This window comes from Hyperolius riggenbachi, chromosome 5, assembly GCF_040937935.1.
Source record: "Hyperolius riggenbachi isolate aHypRig1 chromosome 5, aHypRig1.pri, whole genome shotgun sequence".
Classification (NCBI taxonomy): domain Eukaryota; kingdom Metazoa; phylum Chordata; class Amphibia; order Anura; family Hyperoliidae; genus Hyperolius; species Hyperolius riggenbachi.
In genome coordinates, this window is record NC_090650.1 from 144,098,108 (window position 1) to 144,117,312 (window position 19,205).

General features: G+C 44.0%; 1 protein-coding gene and 1 long non-coding RNA gene across 17 annotated transcripts in view; one reads left to right on the forward strand and one right to left on the reverse strand.

The window, feature by feature from the left end:
• The window catches only part of CNTNAP2 (contactin associated protein 2), a 2,604,396-nt gene that overhangs the window by 1,573,940 nt on the left and 1,011,251 nt on the right, over nt 1–19,205 (reverse strand). For 7 of the 10 annotated variants that reach the window (XM_068236339.1, XM_068236338.1, XM_068236337.1 and 4 more), the window contains 2 exons: nt 8,611–8,814; nt 2,391–2,575 (listed from right to left, as the gene is read on the reverse strand). In XM_068236339.1, the coding sequence (XP_068092440.1) occupies nt 2,391–2,575; nt 8,611–8,814 (389 nt within the window). The other 3 variants (XM_068236346.1, XM_068236347.1, XM_068236344.1) reach the window with 3 other exon arrangements.
• LOC137518456 (uncharacterized) overlaps nt 9,340–19,205 on the forward strand; it is a 110,483-nt gene continuing 100,617 nt past the window's right edge. For all 7 annotated transcript variants that reach the window (XR_011020816.1, XR_011020819.1, XR_011020818.1 and 4 more), the window contains exons 1-2: nt 9,340–9,438; nt 14,447–14,571. This is a non-coding gene — a long non-coding RNA (uncharacterized lncRNA). The remainder of the gene's footprint in view (nt 9,439–14,446; nt 14,572–19,205) is intronic.

The window sequence follows — 19,205 nt, forward strand, 5'->3', positions numbered from 1 at the left end:
CTGCCACACACTACTCTTCCTCCTGTAGCTGCCTTGAGCTTCTGCTGTCTGTGTGCTGCTACCACTGCAAGGGAGAACAGAAGAAGAACTATTTTCTGCTGCCACCCACTCTCCTACCAGCTATTACCACACTACAATAGCTGCAACTACTTCCTCCTCCTGCTGATGTCTGTGTTTTACCACCGCCAGGGTACACAGAAAAAGGCGCTGTGGCTTGCAATGTGCCACTACCTATTATGCCATCAACACAAATATAACTATGGTGTTATTAAAATAAAATATTTCCACAAATGAAGTAAAAAAAAATATTACAAAAGAAAGGAAAACCAAGACACATAATATAATGATAGAGAAGAAGAGGAAGAAGAAGAAGAAGAAGAAGAAGAAGAAGAAGAAGAAGAAGAAGAAGAAGAAGAAGAAATAGAAGAAGAAGAAGATATAGAAGAAGAAGAAGAAGATATAGAAGAAGAAGATGAAGAAGAAATAGAAGAAGAAGAAGAAGAAGAAGAAGAAGAAGAAGAAGAAGAAGAAGAAGAAGAAGAAGAAGAAGAAGATGAAGATGAAGATGAAGAAGATATAGAAGAAGAAAAAGATAATTGAAGAAGATATAAGAAGTAGAAAATGAAGAAGATTCGAGTAGAAGAAGATATAGAAGAAGAAGAAAAAGAAGAAGATATAGAAGAAGAAGATATAGAAGAAGAGGATGAAGACGACGTAAATGAAGACTTCCAACTTACAACCATTTTGGACACACCTTCTCATGCAAACACTTTTTATGAAGTTAATTTACTATTTTTGATACCTTTTTTATAACTACTACATCACCACATAATCACTTGATGTTTTTCTTCATAAAAAAAAGGTGGTTTCATGCATAATTGACCTCCAATACAAGTTTTAAAAGCTATTTAAGGCCAGCTCGAATATTTTACTCGAATACAGACTCGGATATCCGAGGTCGAATCGGATATTCGATTAACTCGAATATCGAACTTCGAGTGAATTCGGATAGTTTACTATCCGAATTCAACCAAACTCGAATAGGATAATGAGGTATCCGATCAGCACTGCTCACACTATTAATACTCCAGCTTCTACGGATATTTCCAGCTACTACGGATATGTGCTGGCACTGACATTCAGCTTCACATTCACTTTAGTGAGGTTTACTGATAATTCAAGGCCTCAGAAAGTTTGTAAAATCTATAAAATCTTAAGTATAATAAACTTTATTCTGATAACCTAGACAACACAACCTTGAGAAAAAAAACGAATCCCATTTCCTTTATATTGTGCGGCTGTGTCTACTAACAATGAAAAAGGTTATATTGTGGCATTTCTTGTTTGCAGCTTTTTAATTAATTTCCCTATACTGGCATTAAGATAGTGTACCTAAACTGAAACAATGGCTAAACCTGGAAATTACATTACGAAGACAGAAGAACTAGTGGCATGCATCAAGATAATGACACACATGAGAAATTACCAAGATCACAATATGTTTTTTTTTTGCATTGCAAAACATACAGATTCATCTTGTATATCACCAACATGAACAAGTTAAAGGGAACCTGAGGTTAGGGGGATATGATGGCTGACAGACATATTAATCTCTTTTTAAACAATGCAAATGGCCTGGCTTACCTCCTGATCCTTTGCCTATAATACATTTAGCCATAGACCCTAAACAAGCATGCAGATCAGGTGCTCTGACTGATGTCTGACTGGATTAGCCACATGCTTATTTCAGGTGATTCAGACACTTCTGATGCCAGAAAGATCAGCAAGACAGCAAGGCAACTGGTATTGGTTAACTGGAAATAAATATGGCAGCCACCTTATCCCTCTCACCTCAGGTTCCTTTTAATTGTTGACTTGAACCAGCTATGCACTGGTATAGACAGGAACTCCAGTGCCTGGAACCAGGAGGAGGTGAGTCTGTATGCGCTGCGTTTATTCCTCCCCACTGTCACCACTGAACTCTGTAATGCTGCGGGAAGGAAGGGGGATGCCCGGTGTGGTGGCACACTACAGGAGGGGGGCCGAGGACAGGGACAGAGGACAGGTGCCGGCCTATTGTTCTACACTCACCTTGTCTGCTCTGTGCCACATGGTAAGCGCCACGCTGTTGGTCCTCCTCCTTCCCCCTCTCTATCAACATAAAATTTCACTAGCCTGTAGGCTAGTGATGCATCTGTACAGAACTTTGCCTCAAACTCAGATCCTTTTGTAAGGAAATTTTCCAATGGGAAATGTACAGCATATCAGTTCTGAATATTGAATTGTTCCAACAGACTTCACTTTATAAATAGATGGTAATAACAATAACAATAATAATAATAATAATAATAATAATAATAATATTATACAAATATATATTTTTTCCTTACTTCAAAATCCAGATCTAGCTTAACAAATTCCCCATTAGTTTTAAAATGCTGGACATGATTGTCAAGTGTCAGATTAATGTGTTTCTTATGGCGATCAATTATAACAGAATGCCAATGATGATCATCCAGAAGGCTTCCTGTGGTCACTATTGTGTTTCCATTGATGTTCCCATATTGGTTACTACCTGAAATGAAAATAAAATAGAACATGAATGTTATTACAACAAAACTTATTAAATGAAGCGTTTCATTAAGTTTTTTTCTGGAATGGTTTTTGAGTAGGAATACACTTTAAAATTAACACTTTTTTTCTTGTTCTTCAGAAGTCAAGAGCTACAAACGTTTTAGGTCTCCCATACCAAGCTAACGCATTGATGCTATTTGAATGGATTGGACATATAAGAGATCACTCAACATTTTGTCTATTTTGTCACTCTACAGAGAGACAAATTGCTCCAGAGATAGTATCATCTGTAAAAACACTGGAATGGCTGGGTGCCTCTGAAAGGAACATGAGAGGTAATTTAAATAGACCTTGCAAAAGTTAATTTCAACTTAAATCATGATAACAATTTTTCAGATTATAAGTAGACAAAATAAATGCAAACATACTTTAAATGACTAATATGAATAGAAGGATTCTTTAATAACCTCATAAGGCTCATACACATGCTTGACTAAAGTCAGCTTAAGTGTCTGATAATCATCTGTACAGCAGTCGCTGACCGCCGACCCCCTAGCGTTCTGTCCAGTGGATCTACTCGTCACTCTGTGGCCAACTTGTTTGAAGACGCTGCACCCCCACCCGCCATGTGATGTCACGTAAGCACCGCTCTGTCATCCCTATGCCACACGATCAATTCGCCGCTCAATTCCAGATAGCGGTGAATGGAAAAAGATAAGAAAAACGAGCAGAAGATAAAAGAATTGACTGCGGAATCGAGCAGTAAAACGATCGAACGGGAGAATCGAGCCGAAAAAAATGAGCTATGTATGCCCAGTATAAGAATCAACAAAGGAAGCCTAGATAATCTTCCATGAGTAGGCGTACTAGTTCAAAACCAGTAAAACATCAGAGGCTTCAAAGTAATAATGCCTACTGTGAGTGACAGCCACGTTGAAAAAAATTATTAACAGTTATATTTACCCTGTAACAAATGCACGTCTTAAATACATGTACCGGTAGTTCACATTTTAACATTTTAATCATAATGGTCATTTTACTAACTCCATAGTTCATATGTTGATAAACCAAATGTTTGCTAAAAATAATTTTTTACATTTTTTTGCATGCCCAGACATTTTTGCATGTATTGTGATTTGTGCAAAATGTGTTTTTTTTTCCTCATGCCTCTCAACTTTTGTAAATATTCTCATTTGTGCAAAACTGGGACTTTTTTGTGGAAATGATGGCAAACAAAAATGGCCATATTTGCCCATCCCCATCCTTGTCTGCCATTTAATGTATTGTTATTTTTATTTGGAACATCATGCCACAAATAGATTTTGACTTCCCTTGACATCAGATGTGGGTTAATTAACAAGGAGGTTTTTCTGTACACAGGTCAGAGATACAGTAACATATAGCAATTAACATTTGCTTCTGCTGCCTTACTTGCAAGTTAATCAGTCAGAGCTAATTACATAATAGTTACTGTGGTTACTGTACTTTTGCACTTTAATGTCAAATAGTTCCCAGTGGAACTGAATGTAAAGCTCAGCCAACACCAGGCTTAAAAAAATAAAAACAGATGTTTATGTCTTGCTACAATGAAAGCTAGTATCTTTCAGTATTGCACTACTTAAAGGAAACCTTAAAGGGGAACTTCAGCCTAAACAAACATACTGTCATTAAGTTACATTAGTTATGCTAATTAGAATAGATAGGTAATATAATCTCTTACCGACCCCGGTTTAAAAGAACAGGCAAATGTTTGTGATTCATGGGGGCTGCCATCTTTGTCATGGGGGCAGCCATCTTTTTGGTTGAAAGGAGGTGACAGGGAGCAGGAGACACAGTTCCAACTGTCCTGTGTCCTGATCACCCCTCCCAGCTGCACGTGCTAGGCTTCAAATGTCAAATTCAAAATGTAAAAAAAAAAACAGCAGAACGAGAACAACATCATCAGCAATCCCATCATGCTTTGCACAGTATCAGGGAAAAAAATGCCCGGGCAGTTTTTTTCTGTGCAGCTAAAAATGAGGCTTGTATAAGAGAATAAAAGTTCTGATGCTGTGAAACTGTTAAAGAAACACAAAGCCTTTCCAGTGCTGCTGAGTCAATTTTTAGTCTGGAGGTTCACTTTAACTGAGAGGAATATGGATGTTTCCTATTAAACAATACCAGTTTCCTGGCAGCCCTGCTGATCTCTATGGCTGTAGCAGTGGCCTAATCACATACCTGAAACAAGCATGCAGCTAATCCAGTCTGACTTCAGCCAGAGCACCTGATCTGCATGTTTGTTGAGGGGCTGTGGCTAAAAGTATTAAGCTGGCCATACACTAGGCCGATTACCCACCGATCGACAGCAGGGATCGAATCTGCTGTCACATAGTTCACTCTAAATTTCGATCGATTTCGTCCCGAAATAGATCGGTCCCGTCGATCGCTCCATGCGGGAAATTAGCGTCGATCGCCCGCGGGTAGGAGTGCATGGCTAGCGGCGTACGATCGACGCAGGTATACATTACCTGAAGCTGGCTCTCTTCTCCGCATCACCTCCCGGCTCCTGGCTGGCATCTTCTCCTCGTCACCTTCCGCATCACGGCATCCGTGTATAACTTCCTGTGTCACTGCAGTGACATCGGAAGTACAAATAGAGGGCGCTCTATTTGAACTTCCGCTGTCACTGGAGTGACAGAAAGTTATATGCGGATGCCGTGATGCGGAGAAGATGCCCGGGACCAGGCTTCAGGTAATGTATGTGGGGGGGGGGACAGGCGACAGCGGCAGCTCAGCAGATGGTGAATCAGCCATACGATCCCTCTCTGATCAGATTCGATCAGAGAGGGATCTATCTGTTGGTCGAATCTGATGGCAAATCAACCAGTGTATGGCTACCTTTAGAGACACGGGATCAGCAGGACAGCTTGCAACTGGTATTATTTTAAAAGGAAAAAATCAATATCCTTCTCAGTTTAGGTTCCCTTTAACCTCCCTGGCGGTTAATTGTTTTTGCCACATGGGCAAAAATCCTATTTTTAAAAAAAAAAAAAATTTTGTTTCATGTAAAGCTACCAGAGTGGTAGCTACATGAAACACCACTAAAGGGCGCATGTGTCCCTGTAGTGCGATCGTCACCGGCACTAATAGCAAACAGGGGAGCGCGTATATAATGCGTTCCCCTGTTTGGCTTCTCCTGTCGCCATGGCGACGATCGGGATGACGTCATGGACGTCAGCCGACGTCCTGACGTCAGGCGCATCCGATCCGGCCCATAGCGCTGCCCGGAACTCATTGGTCTGGGCAGCGCAGGGCTCTGGCAGGGGGGGGGGCCCTCTTTCGCCGCTGCGTGCGGCCGATCGCCGCAGAGCGGCGGCGATCAAGCTGTGCGCGCGGCTAGCAAAGTGCTGGCTGCGCGCACAGCACTTTGAATGGGGCGAATCACCCCAGTACAGCCAGGGAGGTTAAACTAGCATTAATACTACTACTCTAATCAAATAGAGTGCCATTTTTAGAGGCAGTCTAAAAACTAAGAAAGAGATCCGGAGCCATCAGATTATTAACAACTACTGTAAGGGACACTTCTCTTGCTTTATTTTGAAATAAATGTATAACTTGTTGGTCTGTATATGCACACATGTTACATAGTTACATAGTTATTTTGGTTGAAAAAATATATACATCCATCGAGTTCAACTAGTATAAAGTACAACTCCAGCCTGCTCCCTCACATATCCCTGTTGATCCAGAGGAAGGCGAAAAAACCCTTACAAGGCATGGTCCAGTTAGCCCCTAAAGGAAAAAATTCCTTCCCGACTCCAGATGGCAATCAGATAAAATCCCTGGATCAACATCATTAGGCATTACCTAGTAATTGTAGCCATGGATGTCTTTCAACGCAAGGAAAGCATCTAAGCCACCTTTAAATGCAGGTATAGAGTTTGCCATAACGACTTCCTGTGGCAATGCATTCCACATCTTAATCACTCTTATTGTAAAGAACTCTTTCCTAAATAAATGGCTAAAACGTTTTTCCTCCATGCGCAGATCATGTCCTCTAGTCCTTTGAGAAGGCCTAGGGACAAAAAGCTCATCCGCCAAGCTATTGTATTGCCCTCTGATGTATTTATACATGTTAATTAGATCCCCTCTAAGTCGTCTTTTCTCCAGACTAAATAAACCCAGTTTATCTAACCTTTCTTGGTAAGTGAGACCTTCCATCCCAAGTATCAATTTTGTTGCTCGTCTCTGCACCTGCTCTAAAACTGCAATATCTTTTTCGTAATGTGGTGCCCAGAACTGAATTCCATATTCCAGATGTGGCCTTACTAGAGAGTTAAACAGGGGCAATATTATGCTAGCATCTCGAGTTTTTATTTCCCTATTAATGCATCCCAAAATTTTGTTAGCTTTAGCTGCAGCTGCTTGGCATTGAGTACGATTATTTAACTTGTTGTCGATGAGTAGATAAAACTATCTACGGACACCAGATTAAGGTTACTCAAAATAATAATTTGTGGGTTGTGGTTTAGGATTGATTTCTGTACAGACACACTGTTCTGCTACCTGTAAGGCCTGGTTCACATTAGCGTTCGCTGTCCAGATTCGCCTGATCGGATCCGGACCGTATACTGTACAAACGGAACGTACGTTCCGCATAGCAATGCAAAGTCTATGCAGACGTTCATATGCGTCCGTTCCATATAGAACGGAGCCGGATCGGATCCGGACTCCGGACACTTTTCCAGCATGCGCTATTTTTCGGGTCCGGATCATCCGGCCCACGCCCCCGGGCCGGATCCTGACCTGAACATGGGGCCATGCTGTGCAATGAGAAACGGATGTTTCTCATCACACTGGCAATAGGGCCAGATGCTTCCAGCCTATGCCACTTGGGGGGCCCGGACTACACGCCGGTATCCCCCATGCTTGTGGTGCCTTTCTGGCACTGCAATGTATCTAGTTCCGGCTACTTTATTGTAGCCGGAACTGATACATTCCGGATCTGCAACTTGTGGCAACTTGTGGCCACCGCAGAGACCCGTACGGTCTCTTTGCGGCCCCCGGACCCCCGGACACTTGCGGACTCAAACCGTTTTATTCCATGGAGAGGATTTTATTAGCTTGTTTTATTCCATGGAGAGGAAGAGATAAGAACTACAATAAAACAACAGTTTTCTTGAGAAGAATCCAATATGGCAGATAATTGAAAGGTAGATGGGAAACTTTTCCTCCTAGGTATTATTTCCACACCTTATCAATAAAATTCCCTTTAAGCCACCAGCAATCAAGAAAATACTAATTTTGACAGAACTTTTTCACCTACTTTTGCTTCTTTTTCAATTTCAGAGTGCTGAAAAAGTTATTTTAAAGCATCACTACAGTGAAAAAGTAAGCAGTTAAAATTGGCAGAACTGACAAGTTTTGGACTGGTTCATCTCCTCGTGGGAGATTATCAGGGGTTTCTTTGCTTTTAAAAGCATTTCCTGAATGGCAATTGCTATGTCTAACTGCCAAATTAGTGTGCAAGTAGAGAGGCTGGCTGGTACCTTATTATTTGGGCAGTTAGACTTAGCAACTGCTGTTCAGGAAATGCTTTTGAAAACAAAGAAAACCCTGAGAATACCCTTATGAGAAGATGGACTAGTCGAAAAACCAGTAGGTTCTGTAACATTTTAACTGCTTATTTGTTTTTGGGCTATAGTGGTCCTTTAAAGAGAAGATTAAAAATGATGTTCTGGGGAAATGAATAAGGCCTCGTCCAGTTTATACACGCTGGCATGCGCATTTCGGCAGTGCATATAGTGTGTAACACGCAAGACAGTAGAAGGGCATAGACAGCCCTTCTACCATTCCCATCATATGCGGTGTGCAATGCGCAATTGCGTGCATTTTCCAAGAATCACTTTGCCGACCCATTCGCTGTAGTGAATGGAATCAGCACTGCAGCGCATAGTAGCACAGATGGCGTGCCTTCGTATGCATTGCGTTCCGATCGCACAGCCATCTGCGCTAATTGATGTGAAATAGAAAATGGTGTATTATTTATGTGATTACCTAAGTTTAATTTCAAGACCAGTCTTGATTTCTGCAGTTCCAAAGTAATATAGTCTCCTTGCTGTCCTTCGCCATGAAAAAGAACACCTTCACTGGATGCACTTTTGAATTTTAGGGAGATGACGTCTTTTTCTGTTGCCATTTTTCTGTCTCTGAATTGGTAGGATAACACAGTGTTGCCATCAAAATTGATAACATCCGCCCCTAAAGAAAACAAACAAACAAACAAAATAACAAAAACAATTAATGCCTTATAAAGAAACATATACAATCTTGCATTTTGTTATAAAAAAAGCAATAAAACAAAAGCACCTCTCCTCTTTAAAAGATTATTTTTAGAAACAGAGGTGTATTCACAAAAGTTCGGGTAAATTTTCATGTGCAGACAGGGCATGTAATCTAAGCTCTATGTTACACAATTTACCCAGGACAGGATTATCCCACTAATCATTCCAAGCACCTGATTGGGGCCCCATGAAAGTCTAAGGGGTCCCATCAGCATGTAATCCGGCCCTGGTATCCTAGCTGCTGGCTCCTCATCATGCCTGGACTACCAGCAAGGCTCCTGTGGTCCTGTTGCAGGATGTGGGGGGAAGGAGTGAACGTTGGAGAATAGAGCTGCTTGTTTTTTTTACTGCTACAGTTCTTCTCCCCCCTTCAGTTAATAGTTTAGCCCTTGAGAGAAGCTGCAGAGCTGTGGCTGTGTGTTGCCAGGCAACAGCAGGAAGCCGGGTTCTGCTCTAACAGAAGCAGCCCTGGCTTCCTGCAGCATTGAAACTGCTCTGGCTGTTTCCCTCCCACTGTATGCCCTCTCTCCTCCCATGACAGGTATATGGTCTTTAGCATGAATTAGGAGAGGAGAGCAGATTTTGGTAGCTACAGAAGCATTGCACATGCTTATGGATATTACCAGGGGTAGAGGAAACTAACATATGACTTTCAGAGCACTGAAAATATGGTTGGATTATCTCTCAAACCTTTTCTCTTGACATAACTTGCATCCTTGTTGTAGTGTGACAGGCAGTGTCTCTGTGTGGTTGTGGTGTGACAGGCAGTATCACTGTGTGTTATGGTGTGACCGGCAGTGTCTCTGTGTGTTGTGGTTTGACAGGCAGTGTCTCTGTTGTGGTGTGACAGGCAGTGTCTCTGTTGTGGTGTGACAGGCAGTGTCTCTGTTGTGGTGTGACAGGCAGTGTCTCTGTTTGTGGAGTGACAGGCAGTGTCTCTGTTTGTGGAGTGACAGGCAGTGTCTCTGTGCGTTGTGGTGTGGCAGGCAGTGTCTCTGTGTATTGTGGTGTGGCAGGCAGTGCCTCTGTGTGTTTGTGGAGTGACAGGCAGTGTCTTTGTGTTGTGGTGTGACTGGCAGTGTCTCTGTGTGTTTGTGGAGTGACAGGCAGTGTCTTTGTGTTGTGGTGTGACAGGCAGTGTCTCTGTGTGTTTGTGGTGTGACCGGCATTGTCTCTGTTTGTGGAGTGACCGGCAGTGTCTGTGCATTGTGATGTGGCATGCAGTGTCTCTGTGTGGTTGTGGTATGACAGGCAGTGTCTCTGTTTGTGGAGTGACCGGCAGTGTCTGTGCATTGTGGTGTGGCATGCAGTGTCTCTGTGTGGTTGTGGTGTGACAGGCAGTATCACTGTGTGTTATGGTGTGACAGGCAGTGTCTCTGTGTGTTGTGGTATGACAGGCAGTGTCTCTGTTGTGGTGTGACAGGCAGTGTCTCTGTTTGTGGAGTGACAGGCAGTGTCTCTGTGCGTTGTGGTGTGACAGGCAGTATCACTGTGTGTTATGGTGTGACAGGCAGTGTCTCTGTGTGTTGTGGTATGACAGGCAGTGTCTCTGTTGGGGTGTGACAGGCAGTGTCTCTGTTTGTGGAGTGACAGGCAGTGTCTCTGTGCGTTGTGGTGTGGCAGGCAGTGTCTCTGTGTATTGTGGTGTGGCAGGCAGTGCCTCTGTGTGTTTGTGGAGTGACAGGCAGTGTCTTTGTGTTGTGGTGTGACTGGCAGTGTCTCTGTGTGTTTGTGGAGTGACAGGCAGTGTCTTTGTGTTGTGGTGTGACAGGCAGTGTCTCTGTGTGTTTGTGGTGTGACAGGCAGTGTCTCTGTGTGTTGTGGTGTGACAGGCATTGTCTCGGTTTGTGGAGTGACCGGCAGTGTCTGTGCATTGTGATGTGGCATGCAGTGTCTCTGTGTGGTTGTGGTATGACAGGCAGTGTCTCTGTTTGTGGAGTGACCGGCAGTGTCTGTGCATTGTGGTGTGGCATGCAGTGTATCTGTGTGGTTGTGGTGTGACAGGCAGTGTCTCTGTTGTGGTGTGACAGGCAGTGTCTCTGTTGTGGTGTGACAGGCAGTGTCTCTGTTTGTGGAGTGACAGGCAGTGTCTTTGTGCATTGTGGTGTGGCAGGCAGTGTCTCTGTGTATTGTGGTGTGGCAGGCAGTGCCTCTGTGTGTTTGTGGAGTGACAGGCAGTGTCTGTGTGTTGTGGTGTGACTGGCAGTGTCTCTGTGTGTTTGTGGAGTGACAGGCAGTGTCTTTGTGTTGTGGAGTGACAGGCAGTGTCTCTGTGCGTTGGGGTGTGGCAGGCAGTGTCTCTGTGTATTGTGGTGTGACTGGCAGTGTCTCTGTGTGTTTGTGGAGTGACAGGCAGTGTCTTTGTGTTGTGGTGTGACAGGCAGTGTCTCTGTGTGTTTGTGGTGTGACAGGCAGTGTCTCTGTTGTGATGGGACAGACAGTGTCTCTGTGTGTTATGGTGTGACAGGCAGTGTCTCTGTGTGTTGTGGTGTGGCATGCAGTGTCTCTATGTGGTTGTGGTGTGACAGGCAGAGTCGCTGTGTGTTATGGTGTGACAGGCAGTGTCTCTGTGTGTTGTGGTGTGGCATGCAGTGTCTCTGTGTGTTGTGGTGTGACAGGCATTGTCTCTGTTTGTGGAGTGACCGGCAGTGTCTGTGCATTGTGGTGTGACATGCAGTGTCTCTGTGTGTTGTGGTGTGACAGGCATTGTCTCTGTTTGTGGAGTGACCGGCAGTGTCTGTGCATTGTGGTGTGACATGCAGTGTTTCTGTGTGTTGTGGTGTGACAGGCAGTGTCTCTGTTTGTGAAGTGACAGGCAGTGTCTGTGTGTTGTGGTGTGACAAACAGTGTGTCTGTGTATTGTGGTGTGACAGGCAGTGTCTCTGTGTGTTTGTGGTGTGACATGCAGTGTCTCTGTGTGTTGTAGTGTGACAAACAGTGTCTCTGTGTATTGTGGTGTGACAGGCAGTGTCTCTGTGTGTTGTGGTGTCACAGGCAGTGTCTCTGTGTGGTTGTTGTCTCACAGGCAGTGTCTCTGTATATTGTGGTGTGACAGGCAGTGTCTCTGTGTGTTTGTGCTGTGACTGGCAGTGTCTCTATGTGCTTGTGGTGTGCCAGGCAGTGTCTCTGTGTGGTTGTGGTGTGACAGGAAGTGTCTTTGTGTGACAGGCATTGTCTCTGTTTGTGGAGTGACCGGCAGTGTCTGTGCATTGTGGTGTGGCATGCAGTGTCTCTGTATTTTGTGGTGTGACAGGCAGTGTCTCTGTTTGTGGAGTGACAGACAGTGTCTCTGTGTGTTGTGGTGTGGCATGCAGTGCCTCTGTGTGTTGTGGTGTGACAGGCAGTGTCTCTGTTTGTGGAGTGACCGGCAGTGTCTGTGTGTTGTGGTGTCACAGGCAGTGTCTCTGTATATTGTGGTGTGACAGGCAGTGTCTCTGTGTGTTTGTGCTGTGACTGGCAGTGTCTCTATGTGCTTGTGGTGTGCCAGGCAGTGTCTCTGTGTGGTTGTGGTGTGACAGGAAGTGTCTTTGTGTGACAGGCATTGTCTCTGTTTGTGGAGTGACCGGCAGTGTCTGTGCATTGTGGTGTGGCATGCAGTGTCTCTGTTTGTGGAGTGACAGGCAGTGTCTCTGTGTGTTGTGGAGTGACAGGCAGTATCTGTGTGTTGTGGTGTCACAGGCAGTGTCTCTGTATATTGTGGTGTGACAGGCAGTGTCTCTGTGTGTTTCTGGTGTGACTGGCAGTGTCTCTATGTGCTTGTGGTGTGACTGGCAGTGTCTCTATGTGCTTGTGGTGTGACAGGCAGTGTCTCAGTGTGGTTGTGGTGTGACAGGCAGTGTCTCTGTGTGGTTGTGGTGTGACAGGAAGTGTCTTTGTGTGGTTGTGGTGTGAAAGGCATTGTCTTTGTGTGGTTGTTGTGTCACAGGCAGTGTCTCTGTGTGTTTGTGGTGTGACAGGCAGTGTCTATATGTGTGTGTGGTGTGGCACAGTATCTCTGTGTGTTGTGGTGTGACAGGCATTGTCTCTGTTTGTGGAGTGACCAGCAGTGTCTGTGCATTGTGGTGTGGCATGCAGTGTCTCTGTGTGTTGTGGTGTGACAGGCAGTGTCTCTGTGTGTTGTGGTGTGACAGGCAGTGTCTCTGTTTGTGGAGTGACAGGCAGTATCTGTGTGTTGTGGTGTGACAATGACAAACATTGTCTCTGTGTATTGTGGTGTGACAGGCAGTGTCTCTGTGTGTTGTGGTGTGATCGGCAGTGTCTCTGTGTGGTTGTGGTGTGACAGGCAGTGTCTGTGTGTTGTGGTGTCACAGGCAGTGTCTCTGTATATTGTGGTGTGACAGGCAGTGTCTCTGTATATTGTGGTGTGACAGGCAGTGTCTCTGTGTGTTTGTGGACTGTCACTGCAGAAAATTGCCCAGCTCTAAACAGATTTCCTTTGCACTGCACCTGCCATCAAGCAGATTATTATTTTTACATTAGTTAAAATGTTTAATAGGATAAACCTGATGTACAATGCATTTTGTTTAGTTGCACTTTAGCTTAGGACTTTAGCTTTGAACTCTGTTATGTGAGACTCAAACTGTATATAGGAACTTTTTTCCTCATAGTCATCACTGATTCCAGATATATTTGCATTACCCTCATCTCTATTTATGATCAGAAATATGATCAAAATGGCTCCCGTGCCTTAATCCTGCTGGTATACAAATATGTGTGTTACTCCCCAGGGACATCTTTATTAAGTGGGAAAAAAGCTGTGCACACCATATGAATCTCTATGCATGAGCACAGCTATTTATGTGTATCCCAAAAGCAATCAAAATTCCCAGCAGGCTGGTACATAAGCGTTCACAGTGAATCAGCCAATAAGCCATAGGAGCATGGGACTTACAAAACACACACACACACACAAACACACACAAAATCAAACTAACACATGTACATAATCAGGTACATTTCAAACTTAGGCAGAATAATAAGAGAGAGAATTGGGGTTTAAAAACATATCAAATAATGCTATATTCATATTTACAATCATATGTTAAAGAGAAACTCCGGCCAAGAATTGAACTGTATCCCAATCAGTAGCTGATACCCCCTTTTACACGAGAAATCTATTCCTTTTCACAAACAGACCATCAGGGGGTGCTGTATGGCTGATATTGTGGTGAACCCCTCCCACAAAGAAACTCTGAGTATGTACTCTTGGCAGTTTCCTGTCTGGGAACCTTGCTGCATTGTGGAAAATGGCTGTTTACAGCTGTTTCCAACTGCCAAAAAAACATGCAGCAGCTACATCACCTGCCAACAGTAAAAATGGCACCATGTAATAAATGTCAGAATGTAAATCATGGATTTAAAAGATTTTACAATGGGCAAACACTGACAATCATTTATACATAATTATTGTAAAAATGAAGCACTTTTTTATTACTTTATTTTCACTGGAGTTCCTCTTTAATCCTAGTCAGATAATTGCATAATAATGTAATCAAATACAACGAAAAAAAAAAGCCTTTAATTTGAATACATTTCTATATTTTAAACAGGCATCATAAGTTTGATTCCTTTATCTCTGGCTCTCCCAAGTTACTGAGCCTACACAAGAGCATGCTGCCTCAGGAGTACATTTGATAGATGACATGTATGTCAGTATATCAACATGGCAAAAAAGGTAATTTTCTGCAATGTGTATCCGCTGTATATGAAATAAACACGAGTTTAAATACTTTAAGGGTTTCCACAGTTATGATTGCTAGGTGTGGGAAGGATATGTTTTAATTCAGTCATGGACAGTGTCTGCCCTTGTGCTTTTCTTTCCTCTGGATTGAACTGTAGTGAGGCTCAAAAGGAATTTGATGGTAACACAGACAACAATGTAACTATAGTTGCCTGATATTGAGGGCTGGTGGAAGAGGAGATAAAAAGAGATGGTTCCCACGTCATTTGGATAATAATTTATTTGAGTCAACGTACTAGGGCTTTAGGAGAGTTGGGGTGGCTTTGCCACCTTTCTCTTCCAGAGCCCCCCATCATGGATGGGGCTGGTATAGCTCAGGGTGTGGAATCAAACACAGTTTACACCTGCTTACATTCTGCTTACACCAGCCTGCATGGGGACAAGGGGTTGAAGAGGCATGGGACCACGCACTGTTCGTTTTCTTCAAATGTATAAAATGAATATAAAAGAGCTTGAAAATCAGTATATATTAAAATGTACTGTAGCAAAATGTCATTTTACTGAGATTAATAAACGTCCTTTCTTTATCATTTCTTTATATCAATTTTCTCAAAAACTAGATGGGGTTTTTGAAAACACATTTTTTTACTTGTTACCAAAAAATTGTGAAATTATAAAACATAATTAAGGTTATGTGCAAGATTAATTACAAATTTTGCTTAAATTTCACATTACAATTTTGTAATGTAATTATGAATTTTGATACAAGAATACGATTATGTGAAATACGAGCTCAACTCAACTCAATTGGAAAAACTGAAATTCATAAAGAGTGTTTTGTTATTTTAGTTTACATTATGTACAACTTGGATAGAAGCTAATGGTTCTGTTCTAAATACAAGATCATTTTTCATCATGTACCAACAGCACCAAACAAATCCGAAAGCAAGGTCTAGTTACACAGAATCAGCGGACATTGGGGACATGTAAATGTATTGTTGCATTATTTTTCTTACAGTAATAAACAAAAAAGATATATTTTAAAGTCAAGTCTTGGAAATACTTTCTATTTCCATTGATCCCAATTTACACTGTCTTTATTGTTTTCCTGAGATGTATTTGGCTTCTTGTCAGTTTATCTCTTTCTCTCAATCATTCCTCATCTATACCTTGCTAATATTATCTTGGATGTATCTCTGTAGAGCCCATTCATCCTTCTACTTGATTTATTTCACCCTTACCTTGTTAATCTGTCTCTGTCAGGCCTTGTTGTTTATAGCACTCTCTGTGTTCTACAGGACAGGCTGAAGTCTTGATTTTTAAAGAACTTTAGAATGTATTCAATAACAGCTCCCAGCTAGCTATATGCATTATTGGTATTATTATTATTATTTTTGTAAGAATCTATATGCTGGTTGCTATGGGCAACAACACTACACCTTCGTTCGGCACCATATCACAGGAAGTGTGATAACTCGATTCTCATCACAGCAACAGCATAGGAGATAGAACTTCTTAGACGTCCTCAAAGTTTCAGGAGTTTATTCAGTAAACAGATATACAGATGCTTATCTCTACAGGTTGTTACATCTCAGCGAAGCAATTGTTCTGTAGTAAGTCCTCTTTGCGTTACCCTGCATACTTGATCTATCTCTAATAGCTACATCAGGCCTCTCTTATGTTACATCTATACTACGTTGCACTTAGGCCTATATCATACAGTTAGATAAGATGACAATACATTACAAAAAAAGTAGAGGGTGGAAGTCATCAGCCAGAAGTCAGAAGCAGCAGCAGTAGCCCCCCCCCCCCCCGTAGCCACGTTACCTCTTCTTATGCTAACCTCTGAAGAGTTAAATGTGACATCTGAGCAGGGTCGGATCAATAACTCATCGCCTGCTATTGGCTAAGACCCCGTGATATCATGACAAGCACAGTCTTCACTGTGCATGCCCTGGACAGTTCCATTTTCTAAGGAACTGTCATCTTGTTCTGAGGAGGCCATTGTTTAATGTTCTTGTGAGAATATTTTCATAACAATGGCTCATATTTATGTTGTTCATCGCCAGCTGGTCTGGCCTCTGCACTGGATATCTCTGATACAGCCTTGGGAGTTTCGAATCACACTGTTCTTCAGTGCTTCTAAAAATCACCTTTAAAGGTATACTCTGCAAATCAAGTCTTAACTAACCTCAGTTAAAGTAACTGAGGCCTACGAATTCAAGCATATACCAGTAATACTTAAATTCTAACAATTTTGAATACATTTCCTTAGCTTTTATTTTGTTATAATATACTGTTAGCATGTCAAACTTTAACTTCCCTTTAACATCAAAGGGGAAGTACTTTTAACATTTACTCCCTTATCTACCCCATTGGGTGCATTTAAGTCCTCTTTTTAACCACTTGCCGACTGCCCACAGCCGATGGGCGGCGGCAAAGTGGATCCCTAAAGGACCGCAATACGCCCAAGGGCGTTGCGTCCTTTTCACATGCCGGGGGAGCGATCGCGTCATTGATGACGCGCGCTTCCCCCGGCAACTGGCTCCTCCCACCCGCCGTAACATCCCGCCGGCCATACGGAAGCGCCGGTGGGATGTTAACCCCGTGATCGCCGCTACAAAGTGTATAATACACTTTGTAATGTATACAAAGTGTATTATACAAGCTGCCTCCTGCCCGGTTGGTCCCAGTGTCCGAGGGACCACCAGGGCAGGCTGCAGCCACTTTAGTCTGCACCCAAACACACTGATCTGCTCCCCCCGCCCCCTGATCGCCCACAGCACCCCTCAGACCCCCCCCTGCCCACCCCCCAGACCACTGTTTGCACCCAATCACCCCCCTAATAACCCATCAATCACTCCCTGTCACTATCTGTCAACGCTATTTTTTTTTAGTCCCTAAACTGCCCCCTGCTCCCTCCTGATCACCCCCCACCCCTCAGATTCTCCCCAGACCCCCCCCCCAGACCACCCCCCCCGTGTACTGTATGCATCTATCCCCCCCCCCCTGATCACCTGTCAATCACCCATCAATCACCCCCTGTCACTGCCACCCAACAATCAGCCCCTAACCTGCCCCTTGCGGGCAATCTGATCACCCACCCACACCAATAGATCGCCCGCAGATCCGACATCAGATCACCTCCCAAGTGCAGTGTTTACATCTGTTCTCTACCCTAAACACCCACTAATTACCCATCAATCACCCCCTATCACCACCTGTCACTGTTACCTATCAGATCAGACCCTAATCTGCCCCTTGCGGGCACCCAATCACCCGCCCACATGCTCAGATTGCCCTCTGACCCCCCCTTATCAATTCACCAGTGTATTAATTACATCTGTTCTTCCCTGTAATAACCCACTGATCACCTGTCAATCACCTATCACCCATCAATCACCCCCTGTCACCCCCTGTCACTGCCACCCATCAATCAGCCCCTAACCTGCCCCTTGCGGGCAATCTGATCACCCACCCACACCATTAGATCGCCCGCAAACCCGCCGTCAGATTACCTCCCAAATGTATTGTTTACATCTGTTATCTTCTCTAAACACCCACTAATTACCCATCAATCACCCATCAATCACCCCCTATCACCACCTGTCACTGTTACCTATCAGATCAGACCCTAATCTGCCCCTTGCGGGCACCCAATCACCCGCCCACACGCTCAGATTGCCCTCTGACCCCCCCCCCTTATCAATTCACCAGTGCATTAATTACATCTGTTCTTCCCTGTAATAACCCACTGATCACCTGTCAATCACCTGCCAATCACTTATCACCCATCAATCACCCCCTGTCACTGCCACCCATCAATCAGCCCCTGTCACTGCCACTCATCAATCACCCCCTGTCACTGCCACCCATCAATCAGTCCCTAACCTGCCCCTTGCGGGCAATCTGATCACCCACCCACACCATCCGATCGCCTGCAGACCAGCAGTCAGATCACCTCCCAAGTGCATTGCATCTGTTCTCTCCTCTAAACACCCACTAATTACCCATTAATCACCCCCTGTCACTGCTACCCATCAGATTAGACCCCTATCTGCCCCTAGGGCACCCAATCACCCGCCCACACCCTCAGACCCCAGCCCTGATCACCTCGCCAGTGCATTACTTGCATCTATTCCCCCCACTAATCACACCTTGAGACACCCATCAATCACCTCCTGTCACCACCTGTCACCCCCTAGCACACCTACCCATCAGATCAGGCCCTAATTTGCCCCGTGTGGGCTCCTGATCACTCGGTCAAACCCTCAGATCCCCCTCAGACCCCCTTCCGATCACCTCCCCAGTGCATTGAGTGCATCTATTTTCCCCTCTAACCACCCCCTGAGACACCCATCAATCACCTCCTGTCACCCCCCCCCCCCTAGCACTCCTATCCATCAGATCAGGCCCAATACAATCTGTCATCTAAAAGCCCACCCTGCTTATGACCGGTTCCACAAAATTCGCCCCCTCATAGACCACCTGTCATCAAAATTTGCAGATGCTTATACCCCTGAACAGTCATTTTGAGACATTTGGTTTCCAGACTACTCACGGTTTTGGGCCCGTAAAATCCCAGGGAGGTATAGGAACCCCACAAGTGACCCCATTTTAGAAAAAAG